General features: G+C 41.7%; 2 protein-coding genes and 1 pseudogene across 2 annotated transcripts in view; 2 read left to right on the forward strand and 1 right to left on the reverse strand.

The window, feature by feature from the left end:
- The first annotated feature begins 881 nt into the window (after positions 1-881).
- Positions 882-1,000, forward strand: LOC145415808 (5S ribosomal RNA; annotated as a pseudogene).
- An 8,103-nt stretch (positions 1,001-9,103) lies between these two features.
- On the forward strand, positions 9,104-20,002 carry LOC145415538 (exonuclease 3'-5' domain-containing protein 2-like). The gene is made up of 6 exons (XM_080284763.1): positions 9,104-9,108; positions 9,688-9,883; positions 11,276-11,362; positions 13,148-13,369; positions 17,237-17,291; positions 18,834-20,002. The coding sequence occupies exons 1-6, from the start codon at positions 9,104-9,106 to the stop codon at positions 20,000-20,002; spliced, it is 1,734 nt and encodes a 577-aa protein (XP_080140889.1).
- The window catches only part of Atg12 (Autophagy-related 12), a 29,200-nt gene continuing 19,824 nt past the window's right edge, over positions 11,051-20,426 (reverse strand). The window contains exon 4 of the mRNA XM_080284829.1: positions 11,051-11,092. The gene's annotated coding sequence lies outside the window, so the exon portion shown is untranslated. The remainder of the gene's footprint in view (positions 11,093-20,426) is intronic.

Consider the following 20,426-nt stretch of genomic DNA (forward strand, 5'->3'; position numbering starts at 1 on the left):
GAATGTCAACTTAGGAAGTTTACGGTTTCCCCACCAAAACAATAACAAGGATCCCCGTCAAGCCGTGTACGTGGCTGTTGCGCCAGACTTCGTATCTTTAGGCTAGTATTCATCAATCCAAGACATTTTCTTCAATGGTCTGAAGGCCTTCAGAGCTTTCAGTAGATGGCATACCTATTTATCCAAGACATATTGTGCAATAATTTGAAAGACTTAAGCTCAGGCTGTTAGTAAATTGTACAACGGAAGAGGAATATGCCATTGGCTTTTCTGAACATCTCACAGCACTTAGCATAAACATCACTGTTTGAACATACATTACAGGTAGTTAGTAGTAGAAAAAAATGCCTTTTATGTAAAACTTTACTACATGGATGCGTGGATTGCAACTGTCTTCTAACAATGTCCTGATCCTCAGGAAAGTAATAGAAGCACAGTAGGCAACACAGTCATCTGGTTATTTTATACTACAAAAAGTTAAGAGAAAATGTAATATAGGTACCTATTCGGGGGTAAACTTAAGAAAGCCACCCGTTTGCCCATGGCAACCTGTAACCAGCTGGACACATTGATTACGGTACCAGCAATCTCATGGGATGTGTTACTGCAGCAGACATTCAATTCTAAAGGAAACTTAATGATCCACTATAACTTAACTTATCCTAACATGGGGCTTCACCCCCCAAACTCCCCTAGTTGCCACAATTTAACCTCTGATAGTCCCCGAGTGCCTATCTGTCCAAATCCTAGTCTAAGTCCCAACTTGCTAAATCTTATCTAGTCTGTCATAACAACCTTTTCTAACCTAACATAGCCTAACTTAATCAGCTGCAATCATCCAACCTTAACATTTCAGTGGAAAATTAGAAATTATGCCAAAAGTAAGATGCCATACCACGTTGAGTACACCGCTTCCCGTCCGATCAGTGAAGTTAAGCAACATTGAGTCTGGTTAGTACTTGGATGGGTGACGGCCTGGGAACACCAGATGCTGTTGGCATAACGTTCTCCCTACGTCAAATGGTGTTGGTGGAGGATTAGTGCCCCTCCCTGTAAAACAATTAACTCTAAGCCCTTGGCCACCATGTTTGGGATACATGGCATCTGGCAATGAATGAAAATGAAAGATGTGCATTTGGAGTTGGGTGGCAAGTTTTGCTCTTAGTGGTAACTTCATCAGGGTGATGGCACATGTGATATAAACAGGTCAACATATTTCACAGGAAAATTAACTGGTACACTTGTGGAATGGATGTGGAGAGGTTGCACCAAAACAACTGGACAAAATTCAGAACAAAGCAATTAGAATTATTAATACAGTAATCCCTCCATTATCCAATGTAATAGAGCCAAAAGTATGTCCGGAAAGTGGGCCTCTGACTGCTGAACTGGTACTTAAGGACCCTAACCCAGCCCAACTTTTAAAGCCACCTAAATAACTCCCCACCGGACATGCATAGCACTTATTGAAACCTATTTAAGATCCTAGTCACACCAGTAATGGACATAAAGCATGAAATAAATGAACAGGAACCAGAGAATGAGGAATTAGAAGTGAGTATGGAAAATACTTAGGCCTAGCAGTGTACAGGGTACTGTACTTACAGCACATCTGTGGCTGCCTCCTCTAACTCTCTAAGGCTCTGGTAGTTGTGAAAATGCTCTTGAAGCACGTACGGTAATCCAGTGTTGTGCTACACTTAATTCTTTGCACTGTGAGTTATAATTGTTTAACAATGCACATTCTTCTTAATTGAACCACGCCAGTTTCAACCACCAGTTTCAGCCGCCAATTTGCACTCCACACTTAGTCCATTGTACTCTGAATTCTAATTTCTTAACACTGTAAATTCCCATGTGGTCTAGTGGCAAGGTATTGCGGTTTATTCACTGTTTATTCATAAAAAACGAGCATGTGCAGCATCGATTACGATAGTCTTCCCTGAATGAGAATTAGGCAGTAACTGGGGACAGGGTTGCCAGATCTAAGCTCAGCCACATTACCAAACTCCTCAATTTTCATTACCAAATTCTTAAAGGAAGCATTTATTCACTAATTATATATCCAACTGGAAATACATGTAATCACTCTCCATATAATTAACAGCATGTTGATTATTTTCACACTATGTAGGCTAGCAGATTAATCAGAGAGCAAACAATCTACCTTCTCCATCCTGTATATCCTCATACATGTGAAAAATCCATTTGCTAATGCATTATTCTGATTCATTACCAAACAAATTTTTCATTACCAAATTGGTCCACATTTGGTAATGAAAAATACCAAATAGCAACTCTGACAGGGGAGAGGGGAGGAAGAAAGGGGTGAAGGGGCTGTGGTGTAAACAGCTGTTCAGCGCTGCATAGCAGTTTCAAATTACGGGTGGGAAAAAATAAGGATTTTGGGGGGATTTTTGCTCTTTTTTTGGCCATTTTTGGGTTCCAAAGGTCCAGGCCCACTTTTTCCGGTAAGTGGGGAGTCCAGAAAGTGGGCGTCCAGAAAGTACAGGGATTACTGTAATTCTGTTATTATCAATGAACTACCGCCCCTTCAAGTAAGAAGGAATGTTGTCTCCTATGCATTATTTTATAGATACTTTTATGGCAAATGCTCAGACGAAGTTGCATCTATTTTGCCACCTCTCCCCGCCTTCCCCTGTGCATTGCACGAGCATCTATTAATGCTCATGACAGGACTGTCACACTGCCATATTGCAGAACTTCAACCTGTCAGACTTCTTTTCTTCCTTGAACTGCATCTCTTTGAATCTCACCTCCCCAGAGTGATTTCCCCCCAAACTTCAGTTTATGGCTGTTCAGGCTCAATTGTTACAGATTTTTTATGAATGGAGGACACCTGTAAGCAGCTGCATGGATTATTTTTTTTTTTATTCTTTTGTTTTTCGTTCCTCTTCTGTTATTGTAAAAAGAAAAAAAAAACATGGCCTATAACTATGGTAGTCTATGAAGCATAACAAGTAACTTGTGAAAGACTAATCTTAATAGGAAATGAGGAAGGGTCGTGCCCATCTGTCAAAGAATTATTCTTTTTTTAAGCATTAATCTCAAGTTGGGTAAAGGTCAGGTACATGGTGATTTTTCTTAAGTAACCATATAACCGACCCATACATGTTCCCTGCATGTCAGCAGGGAGGCTGGCGGAGAGTTAGTGTCCCTCCCACTAAAACAATTAACTCGGAGTCAAATGGCCACCTCTTATGGGATTATGGCATCTAGCTATAGATAGATAGAGATTATTACTGCAATGTGAATTGCAATATGAGTGTGGTACATTTTCTTTTATCCATCCATCCATCATCCAATCCTATGCTGTCCCATGAGGAGCATAGGAACCCGGGGCTAGGCAAGTTGGTCCTGACATTTAAGGTGAGAGTTACACCAGCCTCACTCACACCTAAGTGGCATTACGTGAGCAATAAAGCCAACCACCTGTTGGATATAAAGCCAACACAGGCTTAATCTGATTGGAGCACCTTAATTACCCACTAAACCACTAGATGCCACAATTTAATTATATGGTTACCACCCAGCAAAGTAAATTGTTTCCTGGTGTACAGGAAACCCTTTGGCTCATCACTCAGTGTCGAGGCACCCATAGGCAGAAGGAAGAGGAAAGAATGAAGGAACAAAAGACAGAAGAGGGAGTGTAAAGTCACCCGTAGTCAGAAGAAAGAGGAAAGAATGAAAGAGAGAAAGACAGAAGAAGAAGGAAAGAAGAGAGGAAAGGGCAGACACCAAAAGCAGCACTACATCGAGGGAGTGGATGATGAGCGCCCATATTTTTTTTTCATGATATTAATAAAGGGCACTAATGAGTAGCTACTATATATAGGTTACAGATAGACAGATATTGCCAGATTCCTGCATTACCTTCACTGCTGCTAATATTCTTATCTCTAAACATATTGAAAATCTTGGTATTTCACTTAACAATGTCCACACCTGGACTTCTCATGTCAGATCACTTGCTAAAACCATATTTGAGAAACTTGAATTATTGTACAGAGTTTGTAGCTTCTTCAGTGATGAGCAGTTAGCTGGAATATTGTTCACCCTCATGGAATGGCTGTGGATAGGTTGCTCTAAACCAACTACCGTAGACAAAATTCAGAACAAAGCTGTTACAATTATTAATAACCCTGCTATTACAAATAAACTACCTCCCCTACAGGTAAGAAGGAATGTTGTTTTACAGGTACTTTTATGGCAAATGCTCAGGCGAAGTTGTATCCATTGTGCCACCTCTCCATGCCTTCCCCTGTGCTACATGAGCATCTGGTAATGCTCATGACTGGAATGTCACACTGCCATATTGCAGAACTTCCTCCTATCTGAATCTTTTATTCCCTGAACTGCATCTCTGGAACTTTCTTCCCCAGAGTTGTTTCCCCCCAAACTTCAACCTACAGCCATTCAAGTCCAGCTCGTACAGACTTTTTATGAATGGAGGACACAAGTAATCTGGTGTATGGATTACTTTTTTTGTTCATTTATTTTTCCTTCCTCTGTTATGTTATTTAGAAAAGAAAAAAAACTATAATAATGGCTTCCTAAATCTTAAAACAAGTGTAAACTCATGAAATTAAGAAGTAAAGACACAGCAAATTTACTTGTATGTTTAGAGGGACATGGTCATAATCACAAAGTATCAGTAACTCACAAGAAATCACCCAAAACAGTCATAGCCATGTGGAGATGATGGAGAGTGAGAGACTGACAAGGAGAGTGTAGGCTGTGTGAGTGAGGTGGAGGGGGGGAGAGGGAGGGGGAGGTCAAGGATGAGATGGAAGGATGGAGTGGAGAGGTATATGAGAGAGGGGGAGGTGAGCTTGGGACAGGGCAGTGATATGGCAGAGGACAGGGTGACATGGAGGCGATTTGTTTGTGGCCACCCCTTGCAGGATAAAGGTGTCTAGCAATAGATAGATAGATAGACCTTCCCAAATACATATGACCCAACCTAGGTCAAAGATTAGAGTGACCAATCTCTTACCAGGGTGGCATAATGTGAGCAACCTCTCAGATGTACAGTAAATCCATGTGGGCCACATCAGGTTTAATCCTTGAGACTGTTCATGTGTACATGTACATTTAGAGATGTGTAAACCCATTCACTTGATGGCAGCTCTCCTTCATGCTTTAGCCTACACTTGTAACCTTCCTCAGCCAGTCATCCCCCTCCCTCCCCCTCACCATGCCTAAACCATCACAACACTTAGATCATCCACATTCAGATAATGGCTATGGGGTGGAGTGGGCGTGAGAGAGCGATTGTGGTGGGCGTTGCTGTAGCTTTGGTGGGAGGAGTATCTGGTAGTCTCCTGGTGTACAATTGCCGCCACATTATTGCACGCCGGCTGCTAGCATGGCGAACTCAGCGGTTGGTGAAGACTGCACAGATGAGAATCCATGTGGTGAGGAGTGGCCAAGCCTGGAATAAAGTGTTCCCTCAGCTTCTCAGGTACCTTGTACAAACAGTAACAGAAATGGTAACAGCCAGTCTTGTTTTACCCCCTTGAGGTGTTAAGGGTCTGAGGCACTAAAAGGTAAATGCACCACCATCATCCACTCACTTGATGTAGTGCTGCCTACTTCTTCCTTAGCCTTTATCATTCTCTTTCTGCGCCTGCCCTGCTCTCTTCCTATTTCTCCCATCTTTCCTGTCACTTCTTATTGCTTTTCTTTCCATTACAGGTGGCTTTACATTGAATGACAAGCCAAATGGTTTCCTGTAAGCCAAGAAACCATTTACAATGCTGGGTGGTAACCATATAACCAATCCATACGTGCTCCCTACATGTCAACAAGTGGGTTGGTGGAGGGTTAGTGCCCCTCCCCATAAAACAACTCAAAGTCAAATGGCCACCCCTTGCAGGATTATGGCATCTGGCAGTAGATAATAGTGGATAGATAGACCAGCTTTTTTCCCTTGGTGGTTTTACATGATTGAAAAACCTCTAGTCACCTCTTGTGGACTGAATGTCTCTCCAGCTGAGCTTTCTAGCCAGTATACCACTAAGTGTCTTGTGTATCAATATTATTCCTGAATTTCAGTACCCACTTCATCCCAAAGATGTTGTAGTTTCACATTTTCTAGGCCCACAGTGGTGAGGTGGCTACAAAGCTTCCTCCCTAGAGGTATTTAATTGGTGATATGTTAGGGCTCTGGACTATGACAGGGCACTTCAGGTCCCTGCACCTTGAGGGAATAATATGGGAGTGGCAGCTTTAAACCTGTTTATGTATTAGAATATCTAAAAACATTGTCACAGCTTGTTTTTTTTTCTTTATTTTTAGTATGTAACCAGATGCTTGAAACTGAGAGTAGTGGACTGTTATAATAGTAAACTGTTATCATACAGTACTTGATTAATATTGTAGAACCATCAGCAAAAGGAATGATGGACTGTGACATAGAAAAGGACAAATTTGAATGCACAGTATTAAGTGATAAAACTTGAGAAAATATGTTTTTTTATATAATTGCTGAGATAGATGAGAATGGGAGTGCGTTAGTGGACATTTGTGCTGGGAGGGGGTTGGTGATAGCCAATACCCTCTTCAGGCATAAAATGATCCACAGGTATACATGGCGAGTGATGAGAAGGGTGGGTGGTGAATTGAGTGAAAGGAAGGCAATGATTGATTATGTGTGTGTGGATGAAAGGATGCGAAGATGTATATTGGATGCAAGAGTTTATAGAGGATGGGGGAGTGGACTTTCTGACCACTACTTGGTGGTAGCCAGAGTTAAAGTTCAAGTAAGATGGAGGAATAGAAGAAGGGAAAGACGAGAGGAAGGAGTAGTTGGAAGGAGAGTGGAAAGGTTACAAGAGGTTGAGAGAAAGGCAGAGTATAAGAGAGAAGTGGAGGAATGATTGGGCAAATATGAGTTGGAGCAGATGGGGGACGTGGAAGGTGTGTGTAGAATATTTACAGAAGAAATATGTGCAGCATGTGATGTGGTGTGGAAGGAAGAGAAGACGGAGGGGGGTGCAAGGAACAGCGTGGTGGACTGAAGAGATGAAACGGGCTGTGGCACAAAAGAAGAAAGCATACAATGAATGGATGAGAAATAGGGGCGTGGAAGAAGTTGAGAGGCGGAAGAGAGAGTTATATGTAGAAAGAAAGAGAGAGGTGAAAAGATTAGTAAGAGAGTGTAAGAAGAGAGTGGATGAGGAATTTGGAAGGAATTTGAGTGTAAAGTGGAGGGACTGTAAGAAAATGTTCTGGAAAGAGGTGAAAAGAGTAAGACAGGGTGGAAGTGAAGTTAGCAGGGGAGTGAAAGATAAAAATGGTAGATTACTAGTGGAGAAGGGAGAAAAAGTGAGCAGATGGAGAGAACACTTTAAGGAATTGTTGAACGTGGAGGATGGAAGTAATGCGAGTATAAGTGGCTGGGGAATGGCTGGGAGAAGGAGGGAGGTGAGAAGACAGGAAGAAATCAGTAGGATAGAAGTTGTGGAAGCAATGAAGAAAGTTAAATCAGGGAAGGCCCCAGGAATTGATGGAGTGTGTGGTGAAATGCTGAAGCATGGGGGAGAGATAGTAGTAGAATGGATGTGGAAGATGTGCAGATTGGCCTGGGAGGAAGGTAGAGTCCCGGAGGATTGGAAGTCAGGTATAATTATTCCCTTGTACAAAGGAAAAGGGGAAAAAGAAGTGTGTGGTAATCATAGGGGCATTTGTCTTCTTAGTATAATAGGAAAAGTGTATGGTAGGATACTTATTGACAGAGTTAGAGAAAGAACAGAGAAATTAGTTGGAGAAGAACAGGGAGGCTTTAGGAAGGGAAGAGGTTGTGTAGATCAGATATTCATTCTCATATCTTTAGTGGAAAAGTTTCTAGAGAAGGGAAAGAAGTTGTATGCGGCTTTCATGGATTTGGAGAAAGCATATGACAGGGTGGATAGACTAGGATTGTGGAAAGTGTTAAGAATATATGGAGTAGATGGGAAGTTGTTGAATGCTGTGAAGAGTATGTACGATGGTGCGAAGGCTGCAGTGCGTGTGGATGGTGAACTAAGTGAATTTTTCTCTTTGAAAGTTGGGTTGAAACAGGGATGTGTCATGTCTCCATGGTTGTTCAATCTGTACATGGATGGGGTAATAAAAGAGGTACAAGGTAGGGTAGTGGATGTTGGAGTGGCCCTGGTGAGAGAGGATAGTGTTTGGAAACTCCCTGTACTGTTGTTTGCAGATGATACTGTGTTGTTGAGTGAAGACGAAGGGGAGCTGCAAGGCTTGGTGGATGAGTTTGAGAGAGTGTGTAAGAAACGGAATCTAAAGGTGAATGTAGGGAAGAGTAAAGTGATGGTCTTTGAGAGAGGTGAAGTCAGTGAATGTACAGCGAGGTTGGATGGTGAGGAATTGGAAAATGTGAGTACGTTTAAGTACTTGGGTAGTGTGATGAGTAAGGATGGAGGTTTGGAGGGTGAAGTGCTTGAAAGGGTACAGCAGGGAAGAAAGGTTGCTGGTTCTTTGAAAGCAGTGATAAGAAACAGGGAAGTGAGCATGGAAGTGAAAAAGTTACTACATGACAGTATTGTGATACCAACTCTAACGTACGGAAGTGAAGCTTGGACGTTGTTGGAAGGACACAAGTCAAGAGTGAGAGCCGTGGAAATGAGTTATTTAAGAGGAGCCTGTGGAGTCACATGGAGAGACAGGCTGACGAATGAGGATATAAAGGAGCGTTGTGGTGTTGGTGTGGATGTGATAGGAAGCTTTATGAGGAACACACTGAGGTGGTTTGGCCATGTGGAGAGGATGGAGGGTGAAAGACTGACGAAGAAAGTGTATGTAAGTGAGGTGGAGGGGGAAAGAGGGAGGGGGAGGCCGAGGATGAGATGGAGAGATGGGGTGGAGAGGTATATGAGAGAGGGGGGTGTGAGTTGGGAGCAGGGGAGTGAAATGGCGGGGGACAGGGCGACTTGGAGGCGATTTGTTCGTGGCCACCCCAAACGGGATTGAGGCATCTGGCAATAGATAGATAGATAGATAGTAACGAGTAGATGAATAGTAGTAATAAATGGTGACTGACATGGAAAAGGTAAAGTTAAAGGTGGCGGTAGATACCATGAGGTGCCTAGCCGCAGTGCTCATCTCCATAACCTAGGCCATTAAGCCTGTGGTGGGTTTTTTCACCAAATATCCTGATATACAAGGCCGCTGCATCATCCACGTAGTGAATAGATGAGTTCTGTCTGTAGAAGACAACCCACATCAGTCAGTTTACTGTACCGGTACTGTTAGGTCCCTAGGCTGTAGCTACTGCCAAGTTGAACATGAAGAAATGAAGATAGTAACTGCATATTCTCAGTACCTACTATAATATAGCCAGGTCTTGTTTAAAGTTTAGGATATGTGTAGGCAAAATGCTACATGTTTGAGATTAGCCGTTGATTTTTTTCTTTTGTTTCTCAAAATCACTCATTCTGAAGGATTCACTAGTGTTCAAAACCTTCAAATAACAAAATAACTGTTAATTAATAGGTAGTTCATTGTCAGAACTGAAGCACCCACTAATGATTAAGAGGTTAAAAGCACAAAAAATCAATAATTTCTTACTTCACAACAATTTTATGATTAATTGCACTCTAATTTAAGTGAAGAATGTGTGTTAATTCATCAAGAACTTGATAAAGAAACAACTTGAAACAGTTTTAAATTAGGGCTGATTGTATTTTGTCATTCCAGCGAGGCACGTCGTGAGGGAGCGGTGGGACTGGACTGTGAGTGGACGAGTGAGGATGGTAGACGCAGACCGGTGGCCATTTTGCAGCTGGCCACAGTTTCTGGTCTTTGTGTCCTGGTGCGAGTCCCCCACCTCCATCCTGATATACCCAACTCTCTCAAGGTTGGTCAGTCTCTTGGATTGTGCTGGTGGTGCAATTGTGGGTGTGTTGTTTTTATTAATGTGAGTGTATTGTGTTGTGTTGGTGTGATATGTTGTGTTTGTATGATTACCACCCAGCACTGTAAATGGTTTCTTGGCTTACAGGAAACCATTTGGCTTGTCACTCAATGTAAAGCCACCTGTAAAGGAAAGAAAAACAATAAGAAGTGACGGGAAAGATTGAAGAAATAGGAAGAGGGGAGGGCAGGCACAGAAAAAGAATGATAAAGTCTAAGGAAGAAGGAGGCAGCACTGCATCAAGTGAGTGGCGACCATCATCCACTCACTTGGTGTAGTGCTGCCTACTTCTTCCTTAGCTTTTATCATTCTTTTTCTGTGCCTGCCCTCCCCTCTTCCTATTTCTCCAATCTTTCCTGTCACATCTTATTGCTTTTCTTTCCTTCACAAGTGGCTTTACATTAAGTGACAAGCCAAATGGTTTCCTGTAAGCCAAGAAACCAGTTACAGCGCTGGGTAGTAACCATATAACCAAACCATACGTGCTCCCTATGTGTCAACAAGTGGGTTGATGGAAGGTTAATGCCCCTCCCTGTAAAACGAATAACTCAAAGTCAAATGGCCACCCCTTACTTGATTATGGCGTCTGGCAATAGATAGATATATAGTGTTATGTTGTGTTGGTGTAGCTGTGTTACCATTATTAGTGTGCAAAAATTGTGTTATGTGAGTGTGTTGTGTAGTGTTTTATTGTGTTGTTTTGTTACTATTTGTGTGGGTCTGTTGTCATTATTAGTATGGGTGTACAACACTAGGTGGTAACCATATAACCAACCCGTACTTGTTCCCTGCATGTCAACAAGTGGGTTGGCCAAGGGTTAGTGCCCCTCCCCACAAAACTACTAACTCAAGTCAAACAGCCACTCTTTATGGGATTATTGTGTCTATCTATAGATAGATAGATACAGTAGTATCGTGTTGTATGGTATCAGTGTGATTGTGATGTGTTGGCATGGTTGTGTTTTGTTGTGTTGGTGATGGTAGGGTCTCATTGTTGGTGCATATATATTGTGAATAGTTTTCCATATACAGTACATTACCTTCTCTCGGCAGCCTTTTTCCATGATTATTTTTGGCTTCACTTCATTCACATTTATATTGGTACTGACACACAGTCACAGCCTTCTTCCACTCCACTGGTACAACTCCACACTGTAAACACAAATTTTTATACACATTATGTAATCTAGAAGACCCATTTTAAAGTGAAAGCCTATATGACCTAACAGAGAGAGACAGAGACAGGGACAGAAACAGAGACAGAGACAGACAAACAGATAGACAGAGAGATGGACAGACAGACAGACAGAAATAAAATATGTATTGCCATTGCAGAGATTCTTGGAAGATGAGAGTATCCTGAAGGCAGGAGTGGCAACACTGGAGGACTCTGCTTTCCTGATGGCCGATCACCGTCTCAAGGTGTTGTAAAATTTATTCACTGCCTGAAGATGTTGTAAAATTTTATCTCCATCAGCTTTTTATGTGTTGCCATATTATGCTATAGTAAATCCCCATAGTAAATTAATATTTTTAATTTCATCAATCTGATGATGTATTTTAGATTTTATTCATGGTGTCTTTAGATGATTTTATTAATTTTAGGATAAACTTTTCTAACTGGAGGGTTTAGATATTGCTTTGTTGATAAAAGAGGTGAATAAAATTATCATTATCATCATCTGGACCTCCGTTCCCACCCAAGGGCAGGGTGAGGAGTAGCCACGTCCAGACAGCCCAAATTTGCCCGGTCTAATGGGCCTTGCTCCCTGTACCTTTAACATCCCTCACTAACCTCCTATCAGCCCTCCTGACCGGGAGATAGTCTGTCTGGCTGCAATTTCCCCCAGACTCGTACGTAATCAACCTACTCTCTCTTTTTCTGAAATGTGTGTTGCACACAACCATGTTCATTGCCTCCCCAAACTTGAGTATCCCTTTCCCTTTCTTATTTCTTGTACTATATGCACATTCCTCATGTACTCCTTCATATCCTTAAGCTGCTTCACCTACATGACGATTTAAATCCTCCCCTAATACTACAATCTCATCATCCCCCATACCACTTACTACACATATTAAGTCATCCCAAAATCTATCCTTCTCTACCTCATCCAAGACTGCCTATGGAGCATATGCTGATACAGTTGCAAACACCATCCCACGGAACAAAATTTTCACTACTATTATCCTATCACTTACTCTCATAACATTCATGACATATTCCAACCATTTCTCCCTAACCAACATACACCCACATTAAATTTATGTACAGAAGCAATTTCATGTTGATGATGGGGATAATATCAAAGTCCCCCCCAGCCGGGAGACCGTTTTCTTTTACCCAGCAAGACTGTATAAACACATACAGTATTGTAAAACACTTACCAAACACATCTTGCATTATACAGCACTAAGGTAGGATTACCGATTTTCATACCATGCCATTACAATAATTATGTTTTTTTTTTTTTGAAAGAGACTTAGAATGCACTGTAGGCTTGTTTGGGTATTGGCGCCATAGCTGTGGAGGAATACAATGGAGAGTGAGAAAATATCCACCTACCCACTGCCTGCCAGTGAAAAAGCTACGTTAGACTTCTCCCTCCCCTGCCTTTGCCAGTCAAAACTCTTCTACTCCCTGCCACTGCATCTCCCCTCTCTACTCGCCACCAACATCCTATGAGCTGCAAAGCCCACGACCGTCAACCCTCCCTCCCTCCTTCCCTCAGCGCTCCACCACTTTCATATTACAGTACAGTATAACCTCATTCTGTTTTTGTATTTCATTCTTAACTTTTTTTGTAATTATGGCTGGATGTTTGGAATGGAATGGAATATGAAGTTTAGGCCAAAGGCCAAGCTGGATGTTTGATGACAACTGTCTCATACTGAATAATAATTTACTTTTAGCCAGGAGAATGGCAGATAATGTCAAAGATTTTATGCCTACAGCCGGATACCATTTTAATTGAGCCACTGACTATGCCAGATAATGTCATATGCCGGGTAATTGGGAGTTTACTGTACTGTACTTTATGGCTTTGATAATATTTGCTTGATTTTGGTTTTGTCAGGTCTGTTTGTGTTGACCCATGGATTTTATCTGATTTACTTTATTTTGCTTATATAAAATCTGGTTGTGTTGACCTGGTTGTGGGTTTGGTTTGCCATAATTACATGTATGCTTAATTTTGCTTTTGTCAGGTTCATGGTTGTGTTGACCTGAGACATCTGGCTGTCCAGGTAGAGCAAGGGCAGAAGGGGGTCAGAGGAAGGGATGCAGCTCAGGTAGGACCAAACAATGACACGAGAACTCCCAGGCTGGGACTGAATGCTCTCTCAGTGCGTCACCTGGGCCGTGTCCTGGACAAAGGATTCAGAGTGCGGACTGGAAACTGGGATGCTGAAATACTAAGCAAAAGACAGGTTGGTTTGGAGTCCAGAGTGCAGACTGGGTTACTAAAATACTAAGCAAAAGACAAGTTGGTTTGGAGTCCAAAGTACAGACTGGGTTGAGGAAATACTAAGCAAAAGACAGGCTGGTTTGAGGTCAGATTGCAGACTAGGAACTTGATGTAGTAAACAAGATACAGTTCATAGTACAGACCAGAAGCAGGGATGTTAAAGTTCCCAGTACCTAGCAAGAGACAGTTCAGAGGGCAGACTGGGAACTTAGATGTTGTATCGTAAGTCCATAGTAGAAATTATTTGTTTCCTTTTTAAAAGGCTTTATAAATATTCTTTTATTTCTCTCTGGCTCTCTCTCTCTCAACAGAAAAGAAGGAAGGAAAAAAACAAAATGAATAAGAAAATAATCCATACACCAGATTACTGGTATCCTCCATTCACAAAAAATCTGTAACAGTTGAACTTGAACAGCTGTAAGTTGAAGTTTTGAGGGAAACAACTCTGGGGAAGCAAGTTCCAATGTGATGCAATTCAGGGAATAAAAGATTTCTGATAGGCGGAAGTTCTGCAATATGGCAGTGTGACATTCCAGTCATGAGCACTGCCAAATGCCTGCATAGCACAGGGGAATGCATGGAGAGGCAGCGTAATGGATGCAACTTCATCTGAGCATTTGCCAATAAAGTATCTGTAAAATAATGCAAGGGAGGCAACATTCCTTCTTACCTGTAGGGGAGGTATTTTGTTTGTAATAGCAGGGTTATTAATAATTCTAACAGCCTTGTTCTGCTTTTTGTCTAGTTATTTTAGTGCAACCTCTCCACATCCATTCCACAAGGGTGAGCAGTATTGCAGCTGAGAGTGCACATGACTTTTATAAACTACAGCTAACTGCTCATCAGGGAAGAAGCTACGAACTCTGTACAATAATCCAAGTTTCTTTGAGGCGGTTTTAGCAAGTGATCTGACATGAGAGGTCCAGGTGAGAGCATTGTTTAGTGAAACACCGAGAATCTCAATACTTTTGAAGATAGGAATATTAGTAGCATTGAAGGTAATATAGGAATCTGGCAATATCTGTATTAGTAAACCGTATATACCTGATTGATGGTGTTGTCCATTTGTAATGTTACTGTCTGAAGATTTTAGTGGGGGAATGGTTGATGACTTGCTAAAGTTATTATTGAAAGAATTAAGAGTTGCCCACCCTGCTCTTTGGATTTCACCCCCGTGGACTTTTTTTTTTTTGTTCCCAAAGTTGAAATCCACCCTGAAAAGTTGCTGATCTCAGACAATAGAAGAGATAGAAAATTTGCCTACTGCACTAAACACATGTTCATTGAAGCCTGTTTACCTCAGTGACTAAGCGACTTGGTTGGATGCAGCTAGTGTTAGACTAAAGCTCAGAGTCACTGCTACACAGCACTCCCATATCGATCGTGCTATGCTGGCTAGTTGGTGTGCTATTTAAAAAGTTCAGCTGCTTTTAGGACAGACCTCAAAAATAGCCATGATAATTCAGAACACATGCCTTACATTGAGGACTGCCTATACTAAGGAAAAGACGGGTGTGTTTTGAGGTCTGTATTCATATTCTTATCAGATGAGGAGGTTTTATAGCACATCTTCCTTATCATTATACATAACTGTCTGGATCAGTAATATATTCTTGTATGTTGATGTAATCATTGCTTACTGTATTATAAAGAGAAATACTGTAACTCGCAAGAGTATAATAAAGTACAGTACAATATATAAAATAAATCACAAAGGAAAAAGCATTAGAAAGCCTTTAAAACTGAAGAGAATATTCATTTTTGAAGTTGTGGGAGACAGATAGATAGATAGATGGGTTGTGACATATGCTGAGGAATACTAATGATTCCCTTTAAGCTCATTAACCCCCCCCCCCATCTCGACGTTTTCTGGGCAGTGGTATGCCCCAGTCCCAACATTTTTGGACCTTTTTTTTTTTTTTTTTTTTTTTTTTCCCCCTCAAACATCTGCTTTTGGTGAGAAACATCGAAAATTCATAGAGAAATTGCTCACCTGAGGTTTAAAATACTCGATCCAGGTAGGAGTACCTCCTTACCTTACAGGGTTTTCTATCAGGCTGGCTGCAAAGAAAACGAGTTCTGTGGGAGGATAACTATTCCACACCACTCATAAACGGTATTTACACTCAACCCTCGGCTATCACGGGTTCCGCTATAGCGTATCTTGCTATCACGCCTATATAAAAAAACTATCCAAATACCTTTATCACGCACTAAATGCCCGCTATCACGCACCGGAAATGCACAAAATTTTCAAGAAGGCCGGGCTGCGGTGCTCCGCCCAGCCAACAAAAGCCTCACTCCGTGATAGGTCGTGTGACGTCAGCGCCAGCCAAGCGCTGATTGGCCGCCCAACCGAGTCTCCTGCCCGCCAAACCATTCAAGTGCGCACCCTCAGACCGTGAACAGTGACAGCGAGAACATTAACCTTTTTTATGATATGACCATGGCCAACGTACCCCCTCCCTGTCCCACTACCATCACCCAACATAATGCTGCGGCACCTGACAGGGAAATAAAAGAAAAGGAAGAACCTAAGTTATGCAGATAAACTGGAAATGTGAAACTTATACACAATGGAGAGACCAAGCGAAGTGTGGGGAAGAAATATAACATCAGTGAATCAGCTGTGAGGGGTATTTATAAGAATCATGATCACATCATAAAACATGCTCATTTTTGGACTATTGTATGTTAATATGTGGTACAAAATGGGTATCTTAGGGGTAAAGTTTGAGGTCATGGCACCAATTAGAATTATTTCCATAAGTTCTTCAATTCGGCTATCACGGTTTCGGCTATAGCGCAGCCATAGCGGGACCAATTGGGAGTGATAGCCGAGGGTTGAGTGTATTTATTTATTTGGTACGAATTTATGTTGTACGAGAGTATATTGGTTTTCAAACGGTAATATAGGCATTATAAGCATTCTTTCACTCACTAATTCATCACCATTCCTGACCTTTTTTTGCCACATTACCTGATCATCATTTCTGACTGTTTCTTCCTCTAATGTTTGTCCTCCACATTGTCATCGATTGGGGAATCACTCTGGCCCTGAATTTCGTACTGTGGCATGACATGGCTTTACTGGCCAGGTCACTGATAACAGGTGAATTGCTGAGAAAAGGGCATGCAGGGGGGGGGGGAGGAGGTCATGCTGGGTAAGGCATTGTCCCTGCCTGGCATCTTGTAGAGGAAGGTGTCCTGTGTATACATGCCAAAAATTACTCGCAAAAATTGAAAATTGTGCAAATTAGGGACCTTGCAATGTTGCCGCATTAATTTACGTCTCCGGGATATGAGTGCACATCATGTGAGGACGTGAATTCACGTCTCCGGGACGGGGTGGGTTAATGTTTTTATTTTTTTGTTTATTTTTTCGTAATGTCAGATGATTTTACTCATAGCCTCAAGGAATTAGAAGCTTCTTCATAAATTCTACAGTACAGTATATGATGTACTTTTTTTTTTACTTTTGACTAACACTAAGCTTTGTGTGTGTGTGTGTGTGTGTGTGTGTGTGTGTGTGTGTGTGTGTGTGTAATTTCAGAATATAATTTACCTTGGATTTCCGATACCTAGCCAGGTTTCGATGAATTAATCAGGCATCATTGCCTCTTCCCACACACTTCCGTTTTTTTTTTTTTTTTTTTTTTTTTTTTTTTAAGTTGTGCATGACTATATTGAATTTTAAAAAAAGGCAGATGTTCAGAGGAATTATTGATTTTCTGGAATTTTATGGATTTATAAGTTTTGGGATGGTGAGTATTCCAATTGAATAAACAGAGTTCCAAGATGAGTAGCTTCACATTGTGTATCTTGACAGGTAAAGTATGCAGCTGAAGATGCTCTGGTGGGTGCTCACCTTTTGCTGGCTCTCAGCATGCAGCTTTTAAAGGATGGAAGAAACAGTCATCATCCTGCTCTCCCTCCTCCCCCCTTGCTACCTATCCTTCTCCCCTCCCCTCTCTGGCATATGCACCTTGCCTCTCATCTCCATCAAGTCTGCCTACGGTATTTAGATAAGAAATTCAGATATTCAACCAAATGGAAAGGTGAGTAATGTACAATGCATAATTGGATTGTATTGGTTAGAGCTTACTATGTTTTGTGAATTTTTAGTTTAAATTTGCCAGTGTCAAAGCATTTGTATATTCAAGAGCACTGAACCTGCATTTCTTCACAGTTTAATATCACAGAAATTAATAGATATTTCAGTTATGTGTAACTTTTAAGTTTCTAATATACAGTGTAGATGCATTAATTCAGAACAGAATTTACACCCTTGAACACTGGTCTTGTACTTACCTTAGGCCCTGTAAGTTGACAGATTTGTATGGCTCTTGCAAAATGTAAGTGCTGTTGAAGTCAGATGAAGGATGAAGTAGTTATTGCATGCATTCAGGAAAGGGTGGAGTAACAATGTTGAAGTAACAGTAATGAGTAAGTACATGTGGCTTGACTGATGACTAGGTACACCTCATAAGTAAAATAGGTATGGATTTGGGTGAAGGGGTAAAGAAGTAGCTAGACACAGGTGCTTGAAGATTTAGTAATTTGGTCATCTAGCTGTGGTCAGATTGTTTTTGTACTGTAGTAATTTGTTGGCTTACCAGCTCAGGTTGGGATGAAATTATGAGATTTTACTGGAGATGCATAAACCAGACATAATTATCAAAATGAGATACTAGTAAATATTCAGCTTTTCTAATACACCAGGGATAGGGAATTATCCATGACTGAAAGGGGTAGTGGTGTATGTTACACCCCCTGTCGCTTTTATAAAGTCAAAAGGATATGGTGACCCAACCACTGAATACTTTGTTTTGAAAATTACTCTGTACTGTACTTCTTACAGCATAGGAGGAGAGTGAAGATTGTGCCTTAGGGTTCCTTTTCCCTCTGGATCTTATCCCAAACAATATCAAGGGTCATGGTGTGTATTTCGCTGTACTGCAACCTGATATGGGTATGGAAAATTGGGTTGACTGTCATGCAGCCTTGTTTTGGAATAGTATTACTGTACAAGGAATTCCAGTATTTTGCATTTTGGAAGTACAGTACTTTCATCTTTATGCCATCTGGAGGTTCATTCATTCATTGCCAGACGCCATGTATCCCAGACGGGGTGGCCAATGGCTTAGAGTTAATTGTTTTACAGGGAGGGGCACTAATCCTCCACCAACCCCACTTGACACGTAGGGATGCCAACAGCATCTGGTGTTCCCAGGCGGTCACCCATCCAAGTACTAACCAGACCCAACGTTGCTTAACTGTAAATAAAGTTACTGTTATCCAGTATGGAAGTTAGTTGCAAATTAAGGGCAATGCCATATGCTGCCTGTCTGCTGTATAGTAAAAAGGTAGATGTTAAATAGTGAAAATTGGTAACTGCTTCCATGACCTTGTTTTATATACTACAGGTGGGCCTCCTGCTGGCACATCCTTTAATGCTGCATCACAAAAAAGTGTGCGACCTTCTGGGGAGGACAGTGTAGAATGGGGCAATGAAAAGAGTGGTCAAGGATTACGACGTGGACATCCTCCCCTCCAGCGTCCGCTGTATGACAACTGCTGGCTGGAGGCTCCAGATGGGACGCCACTCTGCACATGTGATATTAGAAAGGCACAGTGGTACCTGGCTCGAGGCCTTGGACGAGAAGTGTCTTGTGATCCGTTAGTGGTACGTCTTACATTTGAGCCTTCGGGACGGCCAGGACCAGGACCTGGGGACCATCAGTACTACATTCAACACAGAGACAACATATGTGTGGTGTGTGGAGCCAAGGATGACCTGTCTAGAAAAAGTGTGGTGCCTCATGAGTATCGTTGCCACTTTCCTTCCTTGTTGAAGAATCACTCCAGTCATGACCTGGTGTTGCTTTGTCCCAACTGCCACCATAGAGCTGCTCTGGGTGATACTGCCTTGCGCAGTGCCCTGGTGCATGAATGTCAGTCCCAGTCTGGCCCTGCTACCCAGCCTCGTGTGGCTGTGGATCGGACCCTGAAGGCAGTAAAAAATGCAGCAGGTGCTCTGCTGAGATCACATGCTCAATTGCCCCCAGCTCGGGTTCAGCAGCTGGAGGAAGTGGTACGATCCCACTTTGGTGAGGTCACACCCGCTGCTTTGCAGGCTGGAGCAGAGCTGGATGCTAGATTAATTAATGAAGACTATATCCCACATGGCCTTATAGTAGTGCAGCACTACCAGAAGTTTGGTGGGTTGATGGCCCTCCAGCAACGGTGGCGGACACATTTCCTGACCACTTTACAGCCCTGTCATCTGCCTGTTCTTTGGTCACCCTCACATGGCATTGCCACATTGACTGCTGCTGCAGCTGCACTGCCACCTGACCACCCAGACACACCTACCTACACTTCCATCTTAACTGGCACAGAGTCAGTTGACTCAGCTGTAACAGACAATGTTACATCTTGCCCATCCATTCAGAAGTATGAAGTTAATTATTTATCAGTTAGCCATGATGTGGATTCAAATGCTGAAGCACTGAGTGATGATCTTTTGGGTATGTACAAATCCAAGACTATTCTTGAACATGAGAATAGGGATGAAGTCATGTTTTTCTCATGAATCCAGAGTAGAAAAAAACTTAAGTGTCATACTTAGCCATTGTTATACCAAGTATTGATGATGGAATCAGCTATGATGTGTAGAAAATGGATTGAGATCATATTATTCACAGTCCTGGAGCTGCACCTGATAGTGAATTTTATTGTTGGCTGAATATTTAATTTGCAAGATTTTCTAACTGCAGAAATATGTTCAGATTATTTATCCAGATCCTGTTGATTGTTATACAATTAAATCTCACTATAAAGGATTTTTGTTTTATTGATACCTTTAACATAGCTGGCAGATTTTCTCATGTCAGATTCAGTTCAGTTTAATGGATAAAAGTCTGTTGTAACCAGTGATCTGCTTTACTATACTTGGGTTTACAGTATTATTTAGTTTTTGGCTCACCATCCACTCACTCAATGTAGTGCTGCTTTGG

This window comes from Coenobita brevimanus, chromosome 103 (assembly GCF_032717465.1).
Source record: "Coenobita brevimanus isolate Jiangsu-jjx chromosome 103, ASM3271746v2, whole genome shotgun sequence".
Lineage (NCBI taxonomy): Eukaryota > Metazoa > Arthropoda > Malacostraca > Decapoda > Coenobitidae > Coenobita > Coenobita brevimanus.